The 19,188-nt window shown below is 39.5% G+C and overlaps 1 protein-coding gene across 1 annotated transcript in view; it reads right to left on the bottom strand.

Annotated features, from left to right (window-relative positions):
- The window catches only part of LOC124065750 (serine/threonine-protein kinase 32C-like), a 70,338-nt gene that overhangs the window by 17,927 nt on the left and 33,223 nt on the right, over window positions 1-19,188 (bottom strand). Inside the window, exons 3-4 of the mRNA XM_046401447.1 lie at window positions 10,567-10,718; window positions 2,107-2,280 (exon numbers count right to left, since the gene is read on the bottom strand). Of these exons, the coding sequence (XP_046257403.1) occupies window positions 2,107-2,280; window positions 10,567-10,718 (326 nt within the window). The remainder of the gene's footprint in view (window positions 1-2,106; window positions 2,281-10,566; window positions 10,719-19,188) is intronic.

Genomic DNA, 19,188 nt, shown 5'->3' with positions numbered 1-19,188 from the left:
AAAAATGACAACTAAAAAAAAAAAAAGTCTACTTTTGCTTACAACATATATCTTTTATGTTATTACTGATGCGTTTTATTATGTTGCCCATTAATCACTTTTATACCACTTTCGCATCGGACAAAAAGCCAGCTAAGACCCGTTAACATCTGGCTTCAGTTGGAGAGGGTACAGTCTGCATTCGTTTCCAGGTCAAATGACTCTGCAGTACGCACAGGTAGGGTACAAACACTAATTTTTGCGCCTTTTCCAGTGTGATACTATGATGCACATTGAAGTTAAGGACGTTGGTAAATACTTGTCCATCAGTCTCTGTTAAAGTAGCACTCGAACATCCTTTAGTCAGTGCCAAGTTTTAACATCTTCTGGACACAGTTTAATGAGGTACACGACCTGCGGCTTTGTAAAGCAAAAGCAAACTTGTCTACTGGCAGAGTGAAGTGCGTGATCTGTTATCATGACTAGAGCAGAAATTGTAAATAGTACCAAACAGATAAAATGTAGAGGGCACACTTCCCAAAATAAAAACATGACTAAGTCTTTACGCTATCTTTTCTGTGGAGCTGTAGGGCACCATGCACTCCTCTGGAAGAATAATTTAGTGTCATTCGACAGGATGTGTAAATATACAGTATATATTTATATACACTATATACAGTTGAGTCATGTTTACAGTGTAAAGAACTGCATAAAAAACTAGTTACAGAGGCACTGTGAAATTCTGGTTCTCTAAACGAAGAGTGCTTACAAAAAGAAAACCGATTATTGCAGTATTCCCTCTGGAACAAAGAGGAAATAAAGCACTCACATGATGTAAAGATTCAGACTGAAATTCATTTTGGTGACTCAGTCTGAAGAGTTAACCATTACATTCATTAACTGGCAGTAATAATGCTGCATGACCAAGAATAAGAACACAATGAACAAAGTGTCATGAATGGTTAGATTCATCGTCACAACCTTGAGCTGATCTTCAGAACTCTTTCAGTGAAGGAGAAATTCTAGACTGTGAATTACAACTGAAGTTTAACATATTTAACATAAGTCCAAATATAATGATGTAATGGGTGCTTTTGGTGTATTTAAAAAGTATTCTAAGTAAGCCTTCATAAATGAATCAAAAGCCAGAAAGCAGACACCTGGTACCACAATGGAAACGCCATTGCATTTAATGTTTAATTCCTTTTTTTTTTTTTTATCTACAAGACAAATTCATGGCAAATTCTGTATTTGTTTTGAGATATAAAAGCTGCATTAATCAATATTTTTAAGTTGACAATGGATCAAATTACTGTACACGATGTGAAAGCAGTTGCTCATAGCAACAAACCAACAGAGAATAATCACTTCACTCCACAGGTTTGCATAATGTTTTAGCGAATTTCAGTTCATTGTTTTGGTTACTGCTTTGGCTCAGTATCACAGCTCTCAGTAGTGCTGTTTGACACAGCAGGCAGCTCTCTATGACCACAAGTAAAATTATACATAATAACATTATGTATAGAGTTTTCAACCCAACCTCAGACCTGACACCCCAGAAAGACAAAACGGCTACTTTTAATAACTGGCTTCTAAATACTTTAGAAATAATGAGTTGTAGTTAGGCTTTGGGAATATATTGATATTATACCAATACTGTGATATGATATTGCTTTAGATTTGAGATATTCTTAAATCATGACATGGTAGAAGTGTTTTTCTGGTTTTAAGGGGTGCTTTCATGTAAAGTGATACAATTTTCTGAACTTTCCAGATTGTTTTAGTTGCTCTAATATTAACCTTTACCCACTTCTATAGACATTACCAATGATTACTTGTCAATAACCTAATTTTGTTAAAATTTTATTTGAGCCTTAATAGTAATTAATGCAACACTGTTGCAATATCAATATTTCGTCCAGCCATACTAAAGATTATGTTAATGTCCAAAACTGTAAATCAACTTTTCACATGTCTGTGTTCAAAGTTATAGTTTTCATTCACCATTCACCATTAATGGTCAAGGCATGGAGGACTACAGAGAAGTGTGTTTCTGTGCAGACACCCTTAAAAGGTAGGAAAGATGTTTGAGGTCTTGAATTGAGGAAATGAAAAAGATCAGTGTACCTATGGATGATGTGCTGGCTCTGCAGGTAGTCGAGCGCCAGTGTCATCTCACAGAGGTAGAGTTTGACAGCATCCTCGCTGAACTGGACACTCTGCTGCAGGTGGTAGCGCAGATCTCCTCCCAGCAGGAGGTCCACTACCATAAACATGTCCTCTTCATCCTGGAATGAATACCTGGGAACCAGGGAGAGGACACACTCCTCAGTCACTGTGCAGTATGGAAAGGGAACACATGCTATACAAACAAAGACTGAGCACACAAACAACAAAGACATACAGTGTAAGGGCTTGTATGCTCTTGCATGCAAATACATTACATGTGCAAAGCGTACATCCAGACACATCCAGACACATGCATGTTTATAAAAATCCACACATAGACAAACAGAAGGCCATAGAGGTGTGCAACCACCAAAAAACGTGCTCTATTCATGCATCCGTCTCTGTCTTACACCCAATCACATACCTTTGAATTAGCAACCTTTATGTGTACTGCCCATGTTAGTGATGCTTGAGAGAGATTTTGAACATGCATACCAGACAGTAAAAGACTAACACCTGTCGTGATCCTGATGACATGCCACTTGTTGGAAGAAATTCAAAAAGAGAGGACGAACTGAAGCTTGAAAACAGACCATCTTTGCTTGATGTGACTTAATTGAAGGATGCGCGTGATCCATTAAACATTTTTGTCAATTAGGCTTACTAATCATGCATGTCAAATTAAAACACAACCTCTCAGTAATCTGAGTGGGAATTTGTAACACTCCATTCCACAATTTCTGCCACAGACACACTGAAAAAACACATTAAGCCACAAGGATGAACAAACTGTTTTTGTACAGCAGAATTTAATTCCTTATCTAAAACAAAATAGAACAATATAATAATAGCTCCCCCGTGTCAATTTGCAACAGAGCAGAGAAAACAAATTGAGCCTTAGTGATTTCTTCCGTCAAACTCAGTTTAATGCAGTTGTTACTGAGCCAATTCTTTTAGTTCTGATACTGTGGTGGTATTGCTTCTTTTTATAGCTGCAGGTTCCCTCGGTACCTTCAGGCTTGGCCCCGACCACCCAGAGGGACATTCTGATTGGTTCTATTCAGGTGCAATTTCCTGCATCTCTGTATGTGAGAAATGGGGCCTGTATTAGCTGCAGAGCAAAAATCATTCTGTCTCATCCACAGATTGGTGGCTCTGCCACAGGAGAAAAAAAACCCCATTTGCAGTACTGTTGGGTCTCTTCCTTCTCCTAAAATACAGTGTAGACTAATTGACGAAACTGCGTGAACTTTTATGTGACAGGGTAGATAATGGATGGGAGGCTCACTCTACTCACTCCGTGAACACAAAAAGAGCACAAGTAGCATCTTCCCTTGATGCATTATGAGCCTTACTGCTTAATTGCAAGAAAAACTCTAAATCCTAAATCCTACAGTATTAAATGGTGACAAGCTTGCATGAAGATTAAGTTTTTCATTACCATCAAAAATAGTTTTTGAACAAGACTCCCTTTTTGCCTCTTTCTAATTAGACACCTTGCCACTACTGCAGCAAGACAGTCCTGTAGCATGCACTCAATAGGAAATGACAGTGGAGCCACCTACATCAGACACATAAAACCAACCTGCCCTGACCCTTCAAAGATCAGCCTCACTTTTAAAAAACAGAGAGACCCCAGCAGACGGCCGGCCCCAGGATGTTGTTTGCCTTTGGCAGGGATTCCTAACTTTTTATCACCTCATTGTCACAGTCTGATTCCCAGCATCCTGTTGACAGATGAGCTTCCTCTGAGGCAGCACTCGCTATCTCATTGTTCCACAAAACAGTCTTCCCCAAACCATTGCCAAAATATCTGGGCTCCTGAAAGGGAGACTTCAGCAGCTCGGTCTGGTTGTCACTTCTTCCCCGCTTTCACAGAGGTGACAAGGAGATGTCAGATACGGGCCGACAACTGCAGCAGATGAAAGCTCTGGTGCTGACAACACTTGTCACCTTTAAGATTCGCGCCAAGGATGGGACAGAGAAGAAACACAAACAATTTTACTCCCCATTTTTTGAGAACACCACACCAAAGGAACACAATGTAAAATCCACATTTGACAGTACTAAAAAATCAAATAAAGGACTCCTCCACTATCTGTGAGTGGAAGTGAATACTGGTTAAACAATAGCACAGTGTGAGACATCCATAAACCCTCCATCTGATTTCTGGCAGAGGGTAACAGATCATGGGGTCAAAATGCTTTAGCCAAAGTGCTTGATGGATCATACATCAATTTTTGGGACTTTGGGGAAGTGAAAAGATATACAGGGTTTGAAGATCTCTAAACTCCACTTCTCCTCCACACAACTACTTCCATCACTTTTCATGTGTTCAACCAATTATGACATCATGAACACCTTTGAGGGGAAAAAGTGTTTGCCCTTATCCCCATTTGCAGAGGTCACTGCATCTCATCACTCTCCGTGACAGCAAGCTTTTCACCTTATTATTCAGAATGGATACTAACCCCTTCGCCTTTTGACATGGTCAGACAGCATGATGTACAAACTAAGTACTTTGGCCTTAAGCAAAGTCATCAAGAAATCCTCTCCCTCGCCGCTTAGAGCTTGTTCCTCAGGGATTCCAAGGAGTTTGTAGGCCAGATAAGATATCAATTTCATATCAGGGATATCAGGGTCAACCTCTGGGTCTTCTTCCAGGTGGGCATGCCCGGAATACTTCTACAGATAGGTGTCAAGGACGAAACTCAATCACCAACAACCACCTCAACTAAATCCTTTTAATACAAAGGAACAGGAACACTCTCCCTTTCCATATGTCCCTCATCTTGTCCCTTTCCAGCAATCTTTGAATCTGCTTCAATTATTGAAAAAGAAATGATAACTTTATGGCTACTTCTGTAACATGTTTGCTGGATAAAGAATGCAGAATCTCGTAGAGTCCCTGGATGTAAAACATTTGAGGAGATCTTGAGCTTGCTGAACATACATACTTCAGTGAAACAGCAAGGCTGCAATTCAACATGCCTGAGGTAGCTAAAATATGAAATTAAGTGGAGCAAGATGTGGTAGTTATGGAACTGATTGGTATCCATGGATGGGATGAAAACAGACGTATTCATCCTCTTACCTTAACCTTGCATTAACTGACTAGTTGGACACTTAGAGATAATGCAAAAAGTACAACACTGACATCCAGTATGATTAATTTGATATGGCTAACATTTTAGCAAACAGTTGGTGGTTTACACATTTCGCAGACATGCAGCTTCTCTGTCAATATTCTGACATTCATTAATTTTTCATTTCATTACGCATTTCCATGTACTTCTGAGGGAAATATCTCCCTATCGAAGCACTAAATGTTCAGTGTTTACCAGATAGTCACTAACAGCATGTCTATTGTTGCTGGGCAGATAGGTACAGTTAGTTAATGAGAGCTATTCTGTTGAAACATGGTTGATAAGAGCAATTGAACCTGAGCTGTACAGTTAAGTAGTGGGCTGTAAAAGCAAAACGATGAGCTGAAAAACTGTTACAGTTCACTGAAGGAAACAGAAGAGTTGAGTTTTTTTTCCTTTGGGCTTGTCACTATAATTGCCACCTTCCTTAATCCACCTTTCTTAGTAAAAGTCATTTCTTCCATCTAATTCAAAATATTTATTAGTACAGCCTTAACTATTTTATATCTATGTTATAACATAGGCCTTATTGGGACATTCACACTGTATGGGTTAAAATAAAGGTTTACTACTTATCTCATTTTATGTATGTCTCCTGCTGTTCATACTTAAAAAACAAGCACAATTTACTGAGTGGTTCTTCACAATGAGCACAGAGGAGTTGTGGGTCAATCCCTTGAGTGTGACTGAATGCCTGGCAGTAATCTGGGGTCTAGGGAGAGCTGTTACTGTCCAAAACCAGGAGGAGGCCATGTGGAAAGGCCAGCATAGGACTAGGCTGCGACAGTCACAGAAACGAAGAGAGGAAGGTTAGCCGGCTGGAAGGAGTACAAGGAACAGGCTGAAATAATCAGGCCACATTGACAAATGAGCCTAGGGAGGCAGGGAGGAGGGAGGGAAAGAGAAGGACAGCAAAAGAGGAGAACAGTTTTGAGGAAAAAAGGAGAGAGAAACAAGAGCTTGTGATTTTGTTGGCTTGAGTTGGTCTGCAAAGTTTCTCTGGCCTACATAAAGTTGATGATAGAGATGCACTGGCTGAACTGGCTGCATGACTCAATCACAAGATAGTCGTATGCTCCTCTGAGGATTCCTGTAACAATGGCGCAAATGAACACCGCCTCTCTTCTCAGCTGCCTTCAACGAGTTGCCTTAAGACACAACACCATCACTGGCCTGCTTTCACAAGGTGTACTTTCCACGTCCTACAAAAAGTTCTTTAAAAGTAGTGTGTGGGGCAGTTTCATTCCTTCAAAAGTGCAATTTCAGGGCAAAATAATCCATGAATTTACAATGTTATAATAGAGAAACTCCTGTGCTTTTGGAAATGATCCCACGTTTGGCTTTTTATGGGGATGATTTAAGGCTAAGCCTCCTCACAGGGCTTGTTACAACTGCTGACTGGGGGTGTAGCAGCTAATTTGTTCCACAGTCTCCCAAGGCTTTCTACCATCCAGGCCTTAAATCAATATTCCTAATGGAGGCTGAACACGGCACATCCATCCACACCACTGCTCTTACCCAGTTTCTGACTCCAATGAAGGCATGGATGGTAAGAGGAAAGCATCACATCGTGCTTTTTCAGATGACTCACCCCTATTTTGGTTTTGAAACCCTTTAAGTCCTGAAGACGATCCCACAGGACTAGATTTAAAGCTCTGACTTTTTGATGACAGTCACTGCGACAACCCTGGATACCCTCACTGCTCTACGACTCTCTGTTCAGCAGCACTGTGGCAGTGTCCATTCGGTCATGATTCACTGCTGTGTGTCTGGACCCTCGGGGACGATGGGTGATGCTGTTTGAGAGTGATCTGTTGTGATGTAACGCTTAAGGTGAAACTTTGCTTTCATAATGAAGTACTACACTCCACAGACAAGGAGATCAAATCCATTGCTATGCTCTAAAGATGGTTCCTCTCTGCTTCTGGGTGGGTTAAGGTGAGATGACCCCTGCATTTTGAGGCTTCAAACATGCGTGAGGGAAAGAAGGAGCCAGTGTCTTCTCATATGTCACAGTCCTTACAAGGATTTATGTGGATTTGGTACGAGTAGCAGATGATAGTTAATTTTTCCTCCTCCAAGGTAATCCAGTCAGTGTACCCTCGACTCCTACACATCATATCTATGGAGCGAGGGAATGGTCTCAGCAATTACTGTGGGCTGCAAACTTGACATCCGCCCAGCTTAAGGCAGCCTTTGCCGAGCTGATGGGATTCAGTGTGGGCTCTCACAAGGTTGCTTCCTAATGAATTTCCCTCTGAAGCTACAGGCAGAGCTGTTCAAAGGCACTGCGGAATTCAGGATGTCTCAATGAAAGCAAATACCCGCTTTGAGACAAAAATTGTGTCTGTGTGAGCAGGTAAGAGCTGGAGGAAAACCTTACAAATCCTCTTAGTCTGCACATCTCTTTTTTAACAAAACAAATCAATGCCAAAGCTGTCTTGTGCACCGTCCTCTCAACTTGATACCACCCCCCTCCCCACCCGCCCTTGGCAATGTATCAATAAAAACACTTTTTTTTTGTTTGCATTTGTGAACAAGCACTTTACAAAAACTCCAGTTGGTCTATTGCGCTTCCATTTATAACGTACTGAAGTGTCGAAATGCCAAGCACCAGAAATTGTAATGCTCTGTTTGACAAGGCTATGGATTCTGGCTACTGTCTGATCTACAGGGAATTGGTTAAACAGCATACCCACCCAGTGAACCAATTAGTTTCCTAGTTGATATACAGTAAGTGAGATGATGGAAAGATGGAGCAGAGCTCTCATCAGTCCCATCTCATTACTTGCCTAGCAGAGATCCTGTCTCAAGCAGCAGCTAAATGAAGCAGACAGTTTATCAGATACATACAGGTGCATCACATAACAATTCTGTCATGCACAGATACTCATTAAGGGTGCAGAAATAACAAACTTACCATAGACTCAAGCTATAAATTGATTTCCTTAATGTCTTGTCTGAAGGGAATCTTTAGAGTCCTGTATTACTCCATTTACTAAATGTATACGGCATTTTCATCCACCTTCTGACTGCAGGTTTCCGCAAAGGGGGTACCAAAAAGGGTATTCTGGAGTATCTTATCACCCTGTCTGGTGGATTTGTATGGGACCAGTCTGGAGATGCTAACATTACAAAACATCAACACAGCTACCCAAGTTCAGGTCTTTGCATGCTACACCATCAGTCTTGTAAAACAGCTGCATCCAGACACTATCACACGGCTGTTTTTCAGTAGCATATCTTGCTTGTCACAAAATCTGATGGCAGTGGCAACATCCTGTTGAAGATGTGCCTTTGCTTTCTGCAACCTGTCACTATGATGTTTTATTTGTTATGCAGATTTGACAGCTTCCCTATGCTGTTCAAGAGGGCCAGCCAAATACAAGCAGTCAAGCTCTGAGCAATCAGAGGGAAGGTGACACTTCTGTTTAAAGACACCCATCTTAAAAAAATATTAACATTGGGGATCATTAGGGTACAGCTTTTACACCATGAGATGTTTTATCAAGCATTAACGTCAGTGATATTTTCTTTGGAACAAACATCTTTCCTTCTTTAAAAGGTCAATTCATAAGAATAACAAGAGCAATGGGATCCAAACTCTGTTTAACGGCTCAATGCCTTGGAGCAATCTGGAAGCCAAAAGTAAGGCAGCAATGCTCTTGTGGTTTTAAGGTACTGGCTTTAGACATCTGTTTGAATGCCTGGCCAGGCTGAAAAATCCACCTGCAGAAAAAACACCCACTTACCACAAATGTTATTAAGCCCTGTAGAGAGTTTTAGTTTCAGTTGTCTAGGTTTTGAGATGTGAGAGATCTTTGTCACAATGGGATACAAAGGAAGTGAATGGAAATTTTTGTTTGTGGCATTCAATGCATAGAAAGAATTTATAATTCAACAGCAACATTTCCTTCCAGAAACAAATTCCATGTCATGTTAGATAATTCATAATCCTTGCAATGAAAAATTGTTTCTGAGACTAGTTCCCACCAAAGAAACTCTCCCAATAAACCACTTACATTAGGTCCTGTGGAGTAATTAAGAGTAGTGGTTGTTGAATTTTTTCCAGTGCTAAGTCTGGTGTCTCTGCATGCATGGATATCGCTCAAGGTATGTAAATTTTGTGAATTAATTAAACGGACACACAAAATCCAAATGATCTAAGTGTATGTGAGCATTACAACTTTGGTATGGGGGGAAGCTGGCTGGTATCATTTTTTTCTGTGTGCTCCCAGTGAGACGGACAGGCACTTTCTGGAGCATCTCTGTGAAGTTGAGAGAGGAGGTGTGAAGTGTGAAACTTCTCATTCCCACATAGCCACAATGATACAGTTTAGCTTTTTTGTCACTAATGGGCATTTGAAATAGGATGTAGAGTATAAGAGAGAGCAGAGCAACACAGCACATGGAAAACTAGAACACAGAAGGCTTTGGCAGCCATACACTCCTGCAGGGAATTATACTATAAAAAATACACAGGCCTACTACTGTACGCTTATTAAAATGCCCTCAGTTTGTTCTAGTAGAGCAGCTTCTCTTGTGGGAAAAAATATCCTGTAGATTAAACTTAAATCATTCACAAATCAATGGGGAAATGAGCCCAGGACACAACATTGGTTCATCTACTCTCTATCTACACATAATCAATCCTTCATGGAATGTATTAATAACAAAATATTCTGACAGCGATTGCTCAGAAGATATGCATGTGCAATATCATTCTACCAATTACAGAGGAGTAAAGTGCTTTGTGTAATATGGCGTGAATGACGTGCCAGGTCCCCAATTACATTTAGAAAAGTGTCCCTTTTGGAGATGAGCGTTGAATAATGAAAGCAGCCTCCATTCACCCACATATCAGACTCAAGGGAAGAGTGAGGTCATTTTAAACCACAGTAATTATCAAATGTGTGCTTCATAGGCTCAGAGTCAAAAATTAATATCCCAAAAATATCTTTCCTGTGTTAATTGTTTCTTGTTAATACTGTTGCATAACTGTAAGAAAATTTGCATCAAACCCAAATGAAACTAACAAAACTTTTGTTTCATTCAGTGCCAAATGCAGAAAGTAAAGTCCATGCAAGACTAGGAACATAATATTCACAAAAAGGTACATCTATTTTAGGGCTGCAACTAATTTTACAGTGAGCATGCACTTATCTATTGACACTCTCTGAGGTAAATGTACAACATGTGCAAACAGACAGAGCAGGCGACTGACACAGGCAGTGCAGACGACATTGAAAGTGTAAAAACATAGGATAGTCACCAGAGATTTACTAAAAAAACATGTTCAATTTCCTGTAGGATCTCAAGCTCTCTAAAGACGTTTCGGACCTCATCTCTCTCTATGCACTGCTGTTTGTTCATGTACTTCATGGCGTACATCTTCTCGGTGTCCCGCTTTTGCACAATGCATACCTGCAGCAAGCAAAGCAAGAATTGGAGACAAAGAGAAGGAAATGGGGGGAAGGCAGAAAGTGTACAAAGCTTATTAGTACAAGATAAACATGTATTTACAATTTGCACACAAAGTCTGTATGGGAATTTCTAACAACAAATAAACAAGCATAAATGAACACAGTGATCCAAAATGCAAAAATGTATTGGCAGGGAAAAGACAATTACATCACCATAGTGTTTTGGCTCTACAAACGCAGTCACACTGCTATGCAAATCAAATATGTTTTCGAAATAGGCCACAGCATCTATCAAATGTTGATTAATGTGATCATTGAGATGGATACCCTATAGGCTAGTGATGTATAAAATGGTGACACACTGAGCAGCTCTAATGAACTTCATTTTCAAATGCAGAAGTTTGTGGCAGAAACCACTTCCAAACAAATCACCTCATTATTTATTAATCACAAATTTTGTGGTTTTGTCAGGAAGTGGCTGCGAAAGGTCAGGAGCAGGACGAGCCTCCAGGGAGGTCAGAGTCATTACAGTAACATCACTGTCCAACCACAGTCATTAAATAGATCATGTGTCCACTGCAAATCCTACCTTACAAACAAATAAGCAATTCAGTTTTTATCCTGGGTTTGTTTTTTGTTTTTTTTGTCCTACCTTAAGACCAGGTTCTACATTTTAATCACTGGATAATGTGGATGAAATGAAGAAAGTTAAATGATAGGTTTGCATTATTTCCAGTCTATGTCAATACACAACTCTTAAGTCAAATATGCACTGTGAGCATTAATGGTACCACAAAAGGACTGCTTTGTGACCAGTACACCTCTCAGCATTCAGTACATATGGCATGTGTGGATTGTATTAAAACAGACTATGCTTTAATGCGGCTTTACAGCAGACTCCAAAGTGTGGTAAGTTCTAATTTGCATGACTGTTTAGCAGGGATGCCACCAACGCTCAACACTGTCAGTTAATGCTTTAAGTGGGCCAGAGGGAAAACACATACAGTAGCATCTTATGTAAAATGACCACAAAAACAAAGATGCACGAAAAACATTGTAAAGCCTTAATTTCTTTAAGCTGGTTTTTTCAATATCATGTGAACTGGTTTCTAACAGAGACACCTGAGGTCTGGGTTATGAGGAAATTCACAAGACTGCATGTGCACGACAAAGACTTGAGACAGAAAAAGAACCACTGTAGCAGTGCCGCAACAAACATCATTACTCATTCTTGCTCACTTTAGTTAAGTCCATAGTTAAGGAAGGTGATGGTGGAATGGTGATCACTGACAAACTGTATGAAAAGACACTATCTGATCTTACTCCTTCACTTCATTTGTCACAATGACCTGGCTTCTTGCATGCCATGTAAACACTAAAGAAATAAAATTTACATCACCGTCATTCACTCTGAGTACTTGAGGAACAAATTCTAAGCAGCTGTTTTTGCCCCTAAAGTGTCCCCCCACCAATGAGTGAATGTAGCACTCAGCTGTCCTATGAAGCATTAAAAGCTAAACAGCCCCCTGATAGCTCAGTTATAGACTGAAGGCCTTAGCTAGATTGTCCACCAAGGCACAGGTCTCCTCATTATAGTCTGAACCAGACAGATGGCTGTTTTACACAGCACTCTGGCCCTGATGCACTGCAAAAAAAAAATAAAAACCTCAGCCACTCATTTTCTCATTTGTTCAGTTTTTTAGTCTCACAAAAGAGAGAGAAATAAAGCCATGGTTAAGCATTTTTCAGGAATATGGTGATACCCTCTTGAAATGAATTACTTCCACATTGTGTGCAATATTCAATGACTTCCGCAACCAATAAACATTAAATCTGAAAGTGCTTTGGTAACAGAGTAACCAGTTGAAAGGAAAATCTTTGAACTGGTAGATTTTATTTTTACTTGATTGATTGTGGGGAAAAAGAGATTTTTAAAACTAAACTAACTGAAGTAAATGGGGTGTTAAAAAGGACATTTTCTGTGTGGTGACAGGAGGAAATGTATTACTGCGTAAAACACCATCTACTTAATTGTGCTCATGATTCCCTTTCAAGCACAGAGCTCAGATGAGTGCCAGGTCTGACTCGGCTCTCTCCTGTTTCCACCATCTGGATCTCTTCCAAGTCCAGATTTCTGTCACTTTCATTAGCATATCACAGCTGAAACTCCAACCTGCCCCTCCTTCTTCATGAAGTCTCAATTTATACTGAAGAAGAGAGTTTTTATTGGCCACACAGTTTACAACGAGAAGTGTAGATTTAATTAGTAATTTTTTAAACAATGGCTAGACACAAGTCATCTGACACTGCATCTTATCAGCTTTAGCTAAATAGGTAGACTCCTATTTAGTCTGAGCAGTTACTACATATAATGCTAACTTGTGTAATGTTTTTGTAGTTAGCATGTAAACCCAAATCCAATAAGAACAGAACATAGTAATATTAGCTACAGCATCCAGGGCAGACTTTAACACAACTAGAATGTGCTGGCCATAAACATTTTATTTTAAAGCAGGCTTAACCTAAAACCCACAAAGTAATGTAGTCTAAGAATGATATGCTCCTCGGTCTTGGAAGTAACGCTCACATATTGTAAAAAAAGAGGAACACTCTAATCTAATGTGTGTTATGAAGGTCATATCTCTGTTGGTTGGAAGTATTTAGATCAGATTTCACATGGGTATCAATAAATCTGCACAGGTATCAATATCCATATCCATACCTGTCATGTTATCAGTCCCTTTCAGTGTCTGATGGAGGACTCAAATTACAAGTACACAAAAAATACTGATTCCGAGGGAATAGCCAAGCTTATAGGTTTAACACAAACTTCAACGTTTTTCAATTTAAAAATGTAGCAGCAGAAAATATTGCACATTGCAAATTTTAAAATCCTGCTATTGGATTTCAAGTGTGCCTATCAGTTCAGCCATACCTACTTCTCTTCTCAGCCCTCAGGATGATAACACACAGCTCCAGGCACTCCCCTTTTCCATCTCCCTCACTGAGCTTAACACAGACCCAGTTTCTTTTTGCTTCCAGGCAGGCCGGTCTGTACCATCTGCACAGTGCTAGTAGGTAAACTAAATAAACTCCTGCAAATCCTGCAAACAAAGATCCAAGAGTTCATCTACACATTTTATTCATTCTGTCACTGTTAAGACAACAATTTCATTTAAATTATTTATTCACTAAATTTACAGAAAATGTGGCTATGAAATGACCTATATCGGGATATCGGGATTTTAGCCATATTGTACAGCCATAAAATGAAATGCCTCAAGGCTCAATCTTTGGCCCTTTATTGTTCTCCATTTCCATGTTACTTCTTGGTTATATCTTTCAGAAGTACAACATCAGCGACCTATTCTTAGGTGAATGACTCTCAGATGTATTTCTTGTTTGACTTCAACACAACACAATGCAGCTGGTCAAAATACAAACTTACAGAAAATGAACACTTGCTTTCTAAAAGCTTTCTACAGTTAAAGTCACTCACTTGAGTTCTTTCTCTGTTGCATGAAATAACTCAAGCAGAAATCTGGGTGCTGTCTTTGATAACCAACTTGGGATCTTTTTTATCTGCCAAGAATCTGGAAACTGTCATTCAACCTCACAACAATTACACTATCTACTTACCATACACACTTACATGTACATATCTTATCAACAGCGACAGCACACCTGGGGAACTGAATATAATAATTCTAGCCAGAAAGTCCAAATGGATGTTTTAAAGCTGCACTGCACAGCCCCATGAGCAAAAGTCTCTTCCATACAATCAGTGAACCAATCACAAGAGTCCTCTACGTGTAACATCCAGATACCAATTGAGAAACAGACATGATGTGTGGGAACTAACTTGAGAGGAAATTTTCGGCATGACTCCTATGAGTGACAGAAGAAAACCAGAACCTTATCTGTATTCTGGCTGCACTCTACTATTCTATTCTATTCTACTATTGGTACATAACACATTTTATTGTTATTTTATTGTTATTTTTTTTATTGTTTTATTGTTATCATTTTATTGTGTTCTGTTAACTTGAAAGCACTACTGAGGAGAGTGTTTTAAAAAATGGTTCCTGCTCACGACTCCATTAGTATGTGAGCGAAAGTCATAGTGTACTGAGAAAACGGCAGAAAATAAATCTATAATCTTATGGTCTAATTTAGAAAATGTCAATACGAATGTAAAGTATATGCATGTATGCATGTTCTCAGTTAGTAGCAGTACTCATTAAGCTTCATCCTTCAGCTTCCCTCTGTCTTATCCTTTGAATTTTTCATGTGGCTTCATTCAAGTGCAGGATGTGCACTGTATGGTAGCTCCTGAGGCTCAAGCTGCTGCCCCCTTTGCCCTTTTTTGAGTGATGTGCCCCTCTGGGCCAAATAAAAAAAAAAGCAATAATTGCAACTCTTACAGCATTGCTGAGAAAGAAGTCTGCACTTTCCTATTTCTTTGAGAATAAACATTAAGTTGAGTTCTTGATCTCTATGTAGATGATTTGCTCAGCAGTTATGGCTGCTTTACATGTATTTCTGAAGGACTTTTTTATTTTTTCCCAGACTTGAACCACTGTAAAGCATGTTCAAATTTGAGAAAATGTTGCACCATTTGTTTTTTGAATTTTCACACATTTCTGGCCATGCTAGGAAGACCGCACGCTGCCACCTTAATCTTGTAACATTAGATACTGATGTTCAGATGCTCTCACCTTAGCACTGTAAAGTGATGACTGCAGTAGCTTTATACATGGCCTGCTGTTGCACATTGCAGTCACTTTAATGGAGAGAAAGAGATGAATGAAAGAAGCCCTTTTTCAAAACTTATTTCCAGTCTGTCTGTGCACCCCAGTTAGTTCAACTCGTGTGCGTTGACATTAACTGTATATTGTCAGACTTAATACATGAGACTCATGTTCATTCTGAATGCATTCATGTTTTCCTGATCATTATTTTTCTGTTTGTTCTCATTGTTATGTTACTATCTTTACAGCTACAGATCCGAGAATTACACACAATATCTATTTTTAGACTGTCTTTATTAAGGAGACTGACTGTAGAGGCTGTGTAGAATGTAAAACCCAGAGTTTCTCAACCAATCAGACATCACCCTGCCAGTCATCTCCCAGCAGACCCATCTTATCTGGAATCCTCAGGAGACGGTCAGCCGAGTGAAAAGATGACTTTTAAAAAGGATTTATTCATATATTCATTGAGCATATTAGCAATTCAATGCATTAGAGCAGTTTAATATCGAGCAGAATAAAGTCACAATTTTCAGGTGAGGGGTGTGTAGCAGAATGTTTTGCAAGCTATTTGCATGTGAATGGAGGCATTTTCACCTCGACTGAAATGAGTTGAAGTGAAAGATTCCGGCCATCGCTGTGACGTATGGCTCAAGACTGAGGCATCAGCAGAGAGACAACTTCTGAGATCAGTTCTCTCCAAGTGGTAACACACACTAAAGCATCCCTTATTAATTCTGGAACACTATCTCCAAAATGCTGATGGGCAGCATGAGCCAATCTACTATTTTCGCTGCTGGCGAGCGTTTCATTGTTAAATTCTAATTTAGAAACACCTGCGATTCCGATTGCCTTTGAATATTTGTCAGAGATAAAGGTCATTTTGTTTTTGAACAGGCAAGGTGGAAGCCAGGGGCGAGCTATCGGCTGGTGCCAAATTTCTCGACTAGCTGGCTGGCTCTGCATCTGGCTGGCTAATAAATTGGCAAATTCACCAGACTGGGCTCTTTTCTAGCCTCAAGCCAGCACGACTCATCCAACAAAAAGAACTTGTGGTGCTTACCCTCGACATCATAAAGCCCAGGAAAACTTGGCTTCAAATTTTCAAATCACCTTTTATGTTTATGACTAAACAAGCAGCGATGAAAACACCTTTACGCATTATTCATTATTTCAGAGTTTAACACTCAAAAACCTGATTCTAATGTGCTATGTCTGGACTGTGTGGGTGTGTTTTCCTCAAATGGATCCCCGTCCACTTTAGTCACGAAAAGCACAGACAGAAATCTTAATTACAGCTACTGCACATGTGAAATAAAAATAAATAAATAAAAAACGTATTCACATAAGACACTATCATTTGTAGTATATAAAAGAAAAGAGCCAACAATGGCCGGTTTTCAATTTTAACCACAATTTCAGAGCATCTGAAAAAGAAAATGTGAATTAACATGCATTTCCTTCCACTGCTTTTATGTCAATGTTCAATCCTTTCATGTAGAAATGTCATTTGTATACAACCAACACTGTATATTTATATGGTTGAATTAAAAGCTACCTTAATGTGCTGTATTGGACTCAGACAGAGGTGGTTGTGGTGGATGGTGGGCAGACAAATACCAGATACCACAGTTCAGGTCAACAGGAACAGCAAGCGTTAATGTCAAAACCAAAGCAAGATATAGTGTAACAATGTCTTGTGACATTGCAGTGATGATGACGTCACAAATAGAACGTAGTAAGCTGGGAGGCTGTTGTTGTGGTATTTTGAGTTTACAATTTACAGTACACATAATGTAAAAGATGGCAAATGGAAAGATTTTTCAACATCGCTACCCTGTCTGTAGCCCACTGGTATCTTAAAAAAAAAGGCTCAGTCATTTTCTTAAACAGCTTGACATTGTAGCACAGCAAATTAGCAAGTGTTACTTATTTATGGGCAACTATTTTCAGCTTCAAATTTGTTGTGCTGGTGAGTATTTACAGCAGCAGGACAGTGCATACAGAGTTGACTCAAAACACGCTGTGTCTGTGTTTCTGGTAATGAGGGAGCGTGTCCCTCTCTGAAAATGGGCTTCATTGATGTGTTTTTAATAGTTTTGAGAAAATAATGGAGCTCTGCCGCACAGAGGGTTTATACTTGGCTCTACATTCGTCGTTTCCAAGCAGCAGGAAGGACGACAGCGTTGGCCCTGGGTGAGATGCTGTCAAAACGCTGGATGTAATCTCTGACCAGCAGGTGCACATAGCACCTGTTTATCTCTCCTGAAGAGAGCTTCGTAGAGGTGGTCAGACAGGCAGACAGAGCAAACGTAAAGGCTGGATGTATCAGTTCCACCATGGACACAGTTAGAAGTGCGGAGTCACTGATGTGGTGGAATCCAAAGGAAAAGGAGAACGATGTGAAAGAACGCTACAGATAAGGGCACCTGTCTGTCTCATACTCAAAGACAAGCCCAAAGAAAACCCTCCTTTGCATCACTTTTAATAGTTTTGAGCTCTGAAGCATGAAACTAACTTTGTGTTTTGCAGCACAATCATTATTTAATCAGTGCTAAGAAAGGAGAACAGCGCTAATGACGAAGAGCCGTTTCCTGGAGTTAATCTCCATAGGGTCAGCCAGGGGCGCCTGGCAGGCACAGAAACACGTTCCTGTGATTGAACAACACATTAGAACACCCACCATTCTAAATAAAACCACTAGTTATCCACCCATATGTTCTGAAAACTTCTGAGAACCCCTAATGAGGCAATAGGAACAGCAATTACCAAATAACAATGGTGGGTCTTCCACGGTTTTCAATGGGAGCAGCAACTTATAAACTCTGGTTTGAAAAGCAACAGTGAGCCATTATTAATTCAGCATTCCATATGCAGCAGGGTAAACCATACAGCTTGCATAAAGCCAAGTAAAAGGGCAAGGACTATTCAAAGATGCTGTTATTGATATTGTTGGAAAAAAGGAACAATATATTAGCTATATTAGTGATAAATGAAATGTATTATGAAATATGTAATAATATAAAATAAATTCCTTGTTTCAAAGCGCAAATCTTCCTGAATTTGCTGGAAAAATTCTAAAGTGACTCAATGTGACCTATCTGTTAGCATGACCCATCTACTGCAGATCATGAGACTAATTATATATTCCACTGAGATGCTCTGTCCAGCTCTAACTTCAGCCTTTTTACTCGGTTACTGGATGAGAGGATGATGTTAATTTGGGAGGTCAGTGGATAATGATTCTACAGGGCATTGGAGAATTCACAATTAAAAAAATATATATATATATATATTCATCCTCTTGACTAAAAAGAAATCCATTTAGATGGAGTAACAGAAATTGTTTCTGAAAGTGACCAGTGAGACAGAAGCATACCAATTCGAAAACCATCAGGCTATTAGGTCCTGCAGGTAATTCTTTAGCTTAGCTTGATTAAACCCAAGAGGTGCTTTACTTCAGTTTCATTAAGACTTTATCTGGACTTGAGGCACTAATAGTCCTAATACAAAATAAGTTCTGTGGTATTAAAGAGCTGAGTTCAAGATGAAAATTTCCTTTTTATTAACTGAGGGATTCCAAACAATTGAGAATAATGCTGCCAGACTGATGAAAGAAGAGGTGCAGAAAATACTGCAGCAGAGTAAGTCTAACTGGTCTAAGGGCAAGTGCCTCTAACTATACTTAAAAAAGGAAACCTGGAAGATCATTACTCTCTT

The sequence above is a fragment of the Scatophagus argus genome, chromosome 10, assembly GCF_020382885.2.
Source record: "Scatophagus argus isolate fScaArg1 chromosome 10, fScaArg1.pri, whole genome shotgun sequence".
Lineage (NCBI taxonomy): Eukaryota > Metazoa > Chordata > Actinopteri > Scatophagidae > Scatophagus > Scatophagus argus.
The sequence above is the reverse complement of the archived record's forward strand: the minus strand, read 5'-3'. Positions and strand labels throughout refer to the sequence as shown.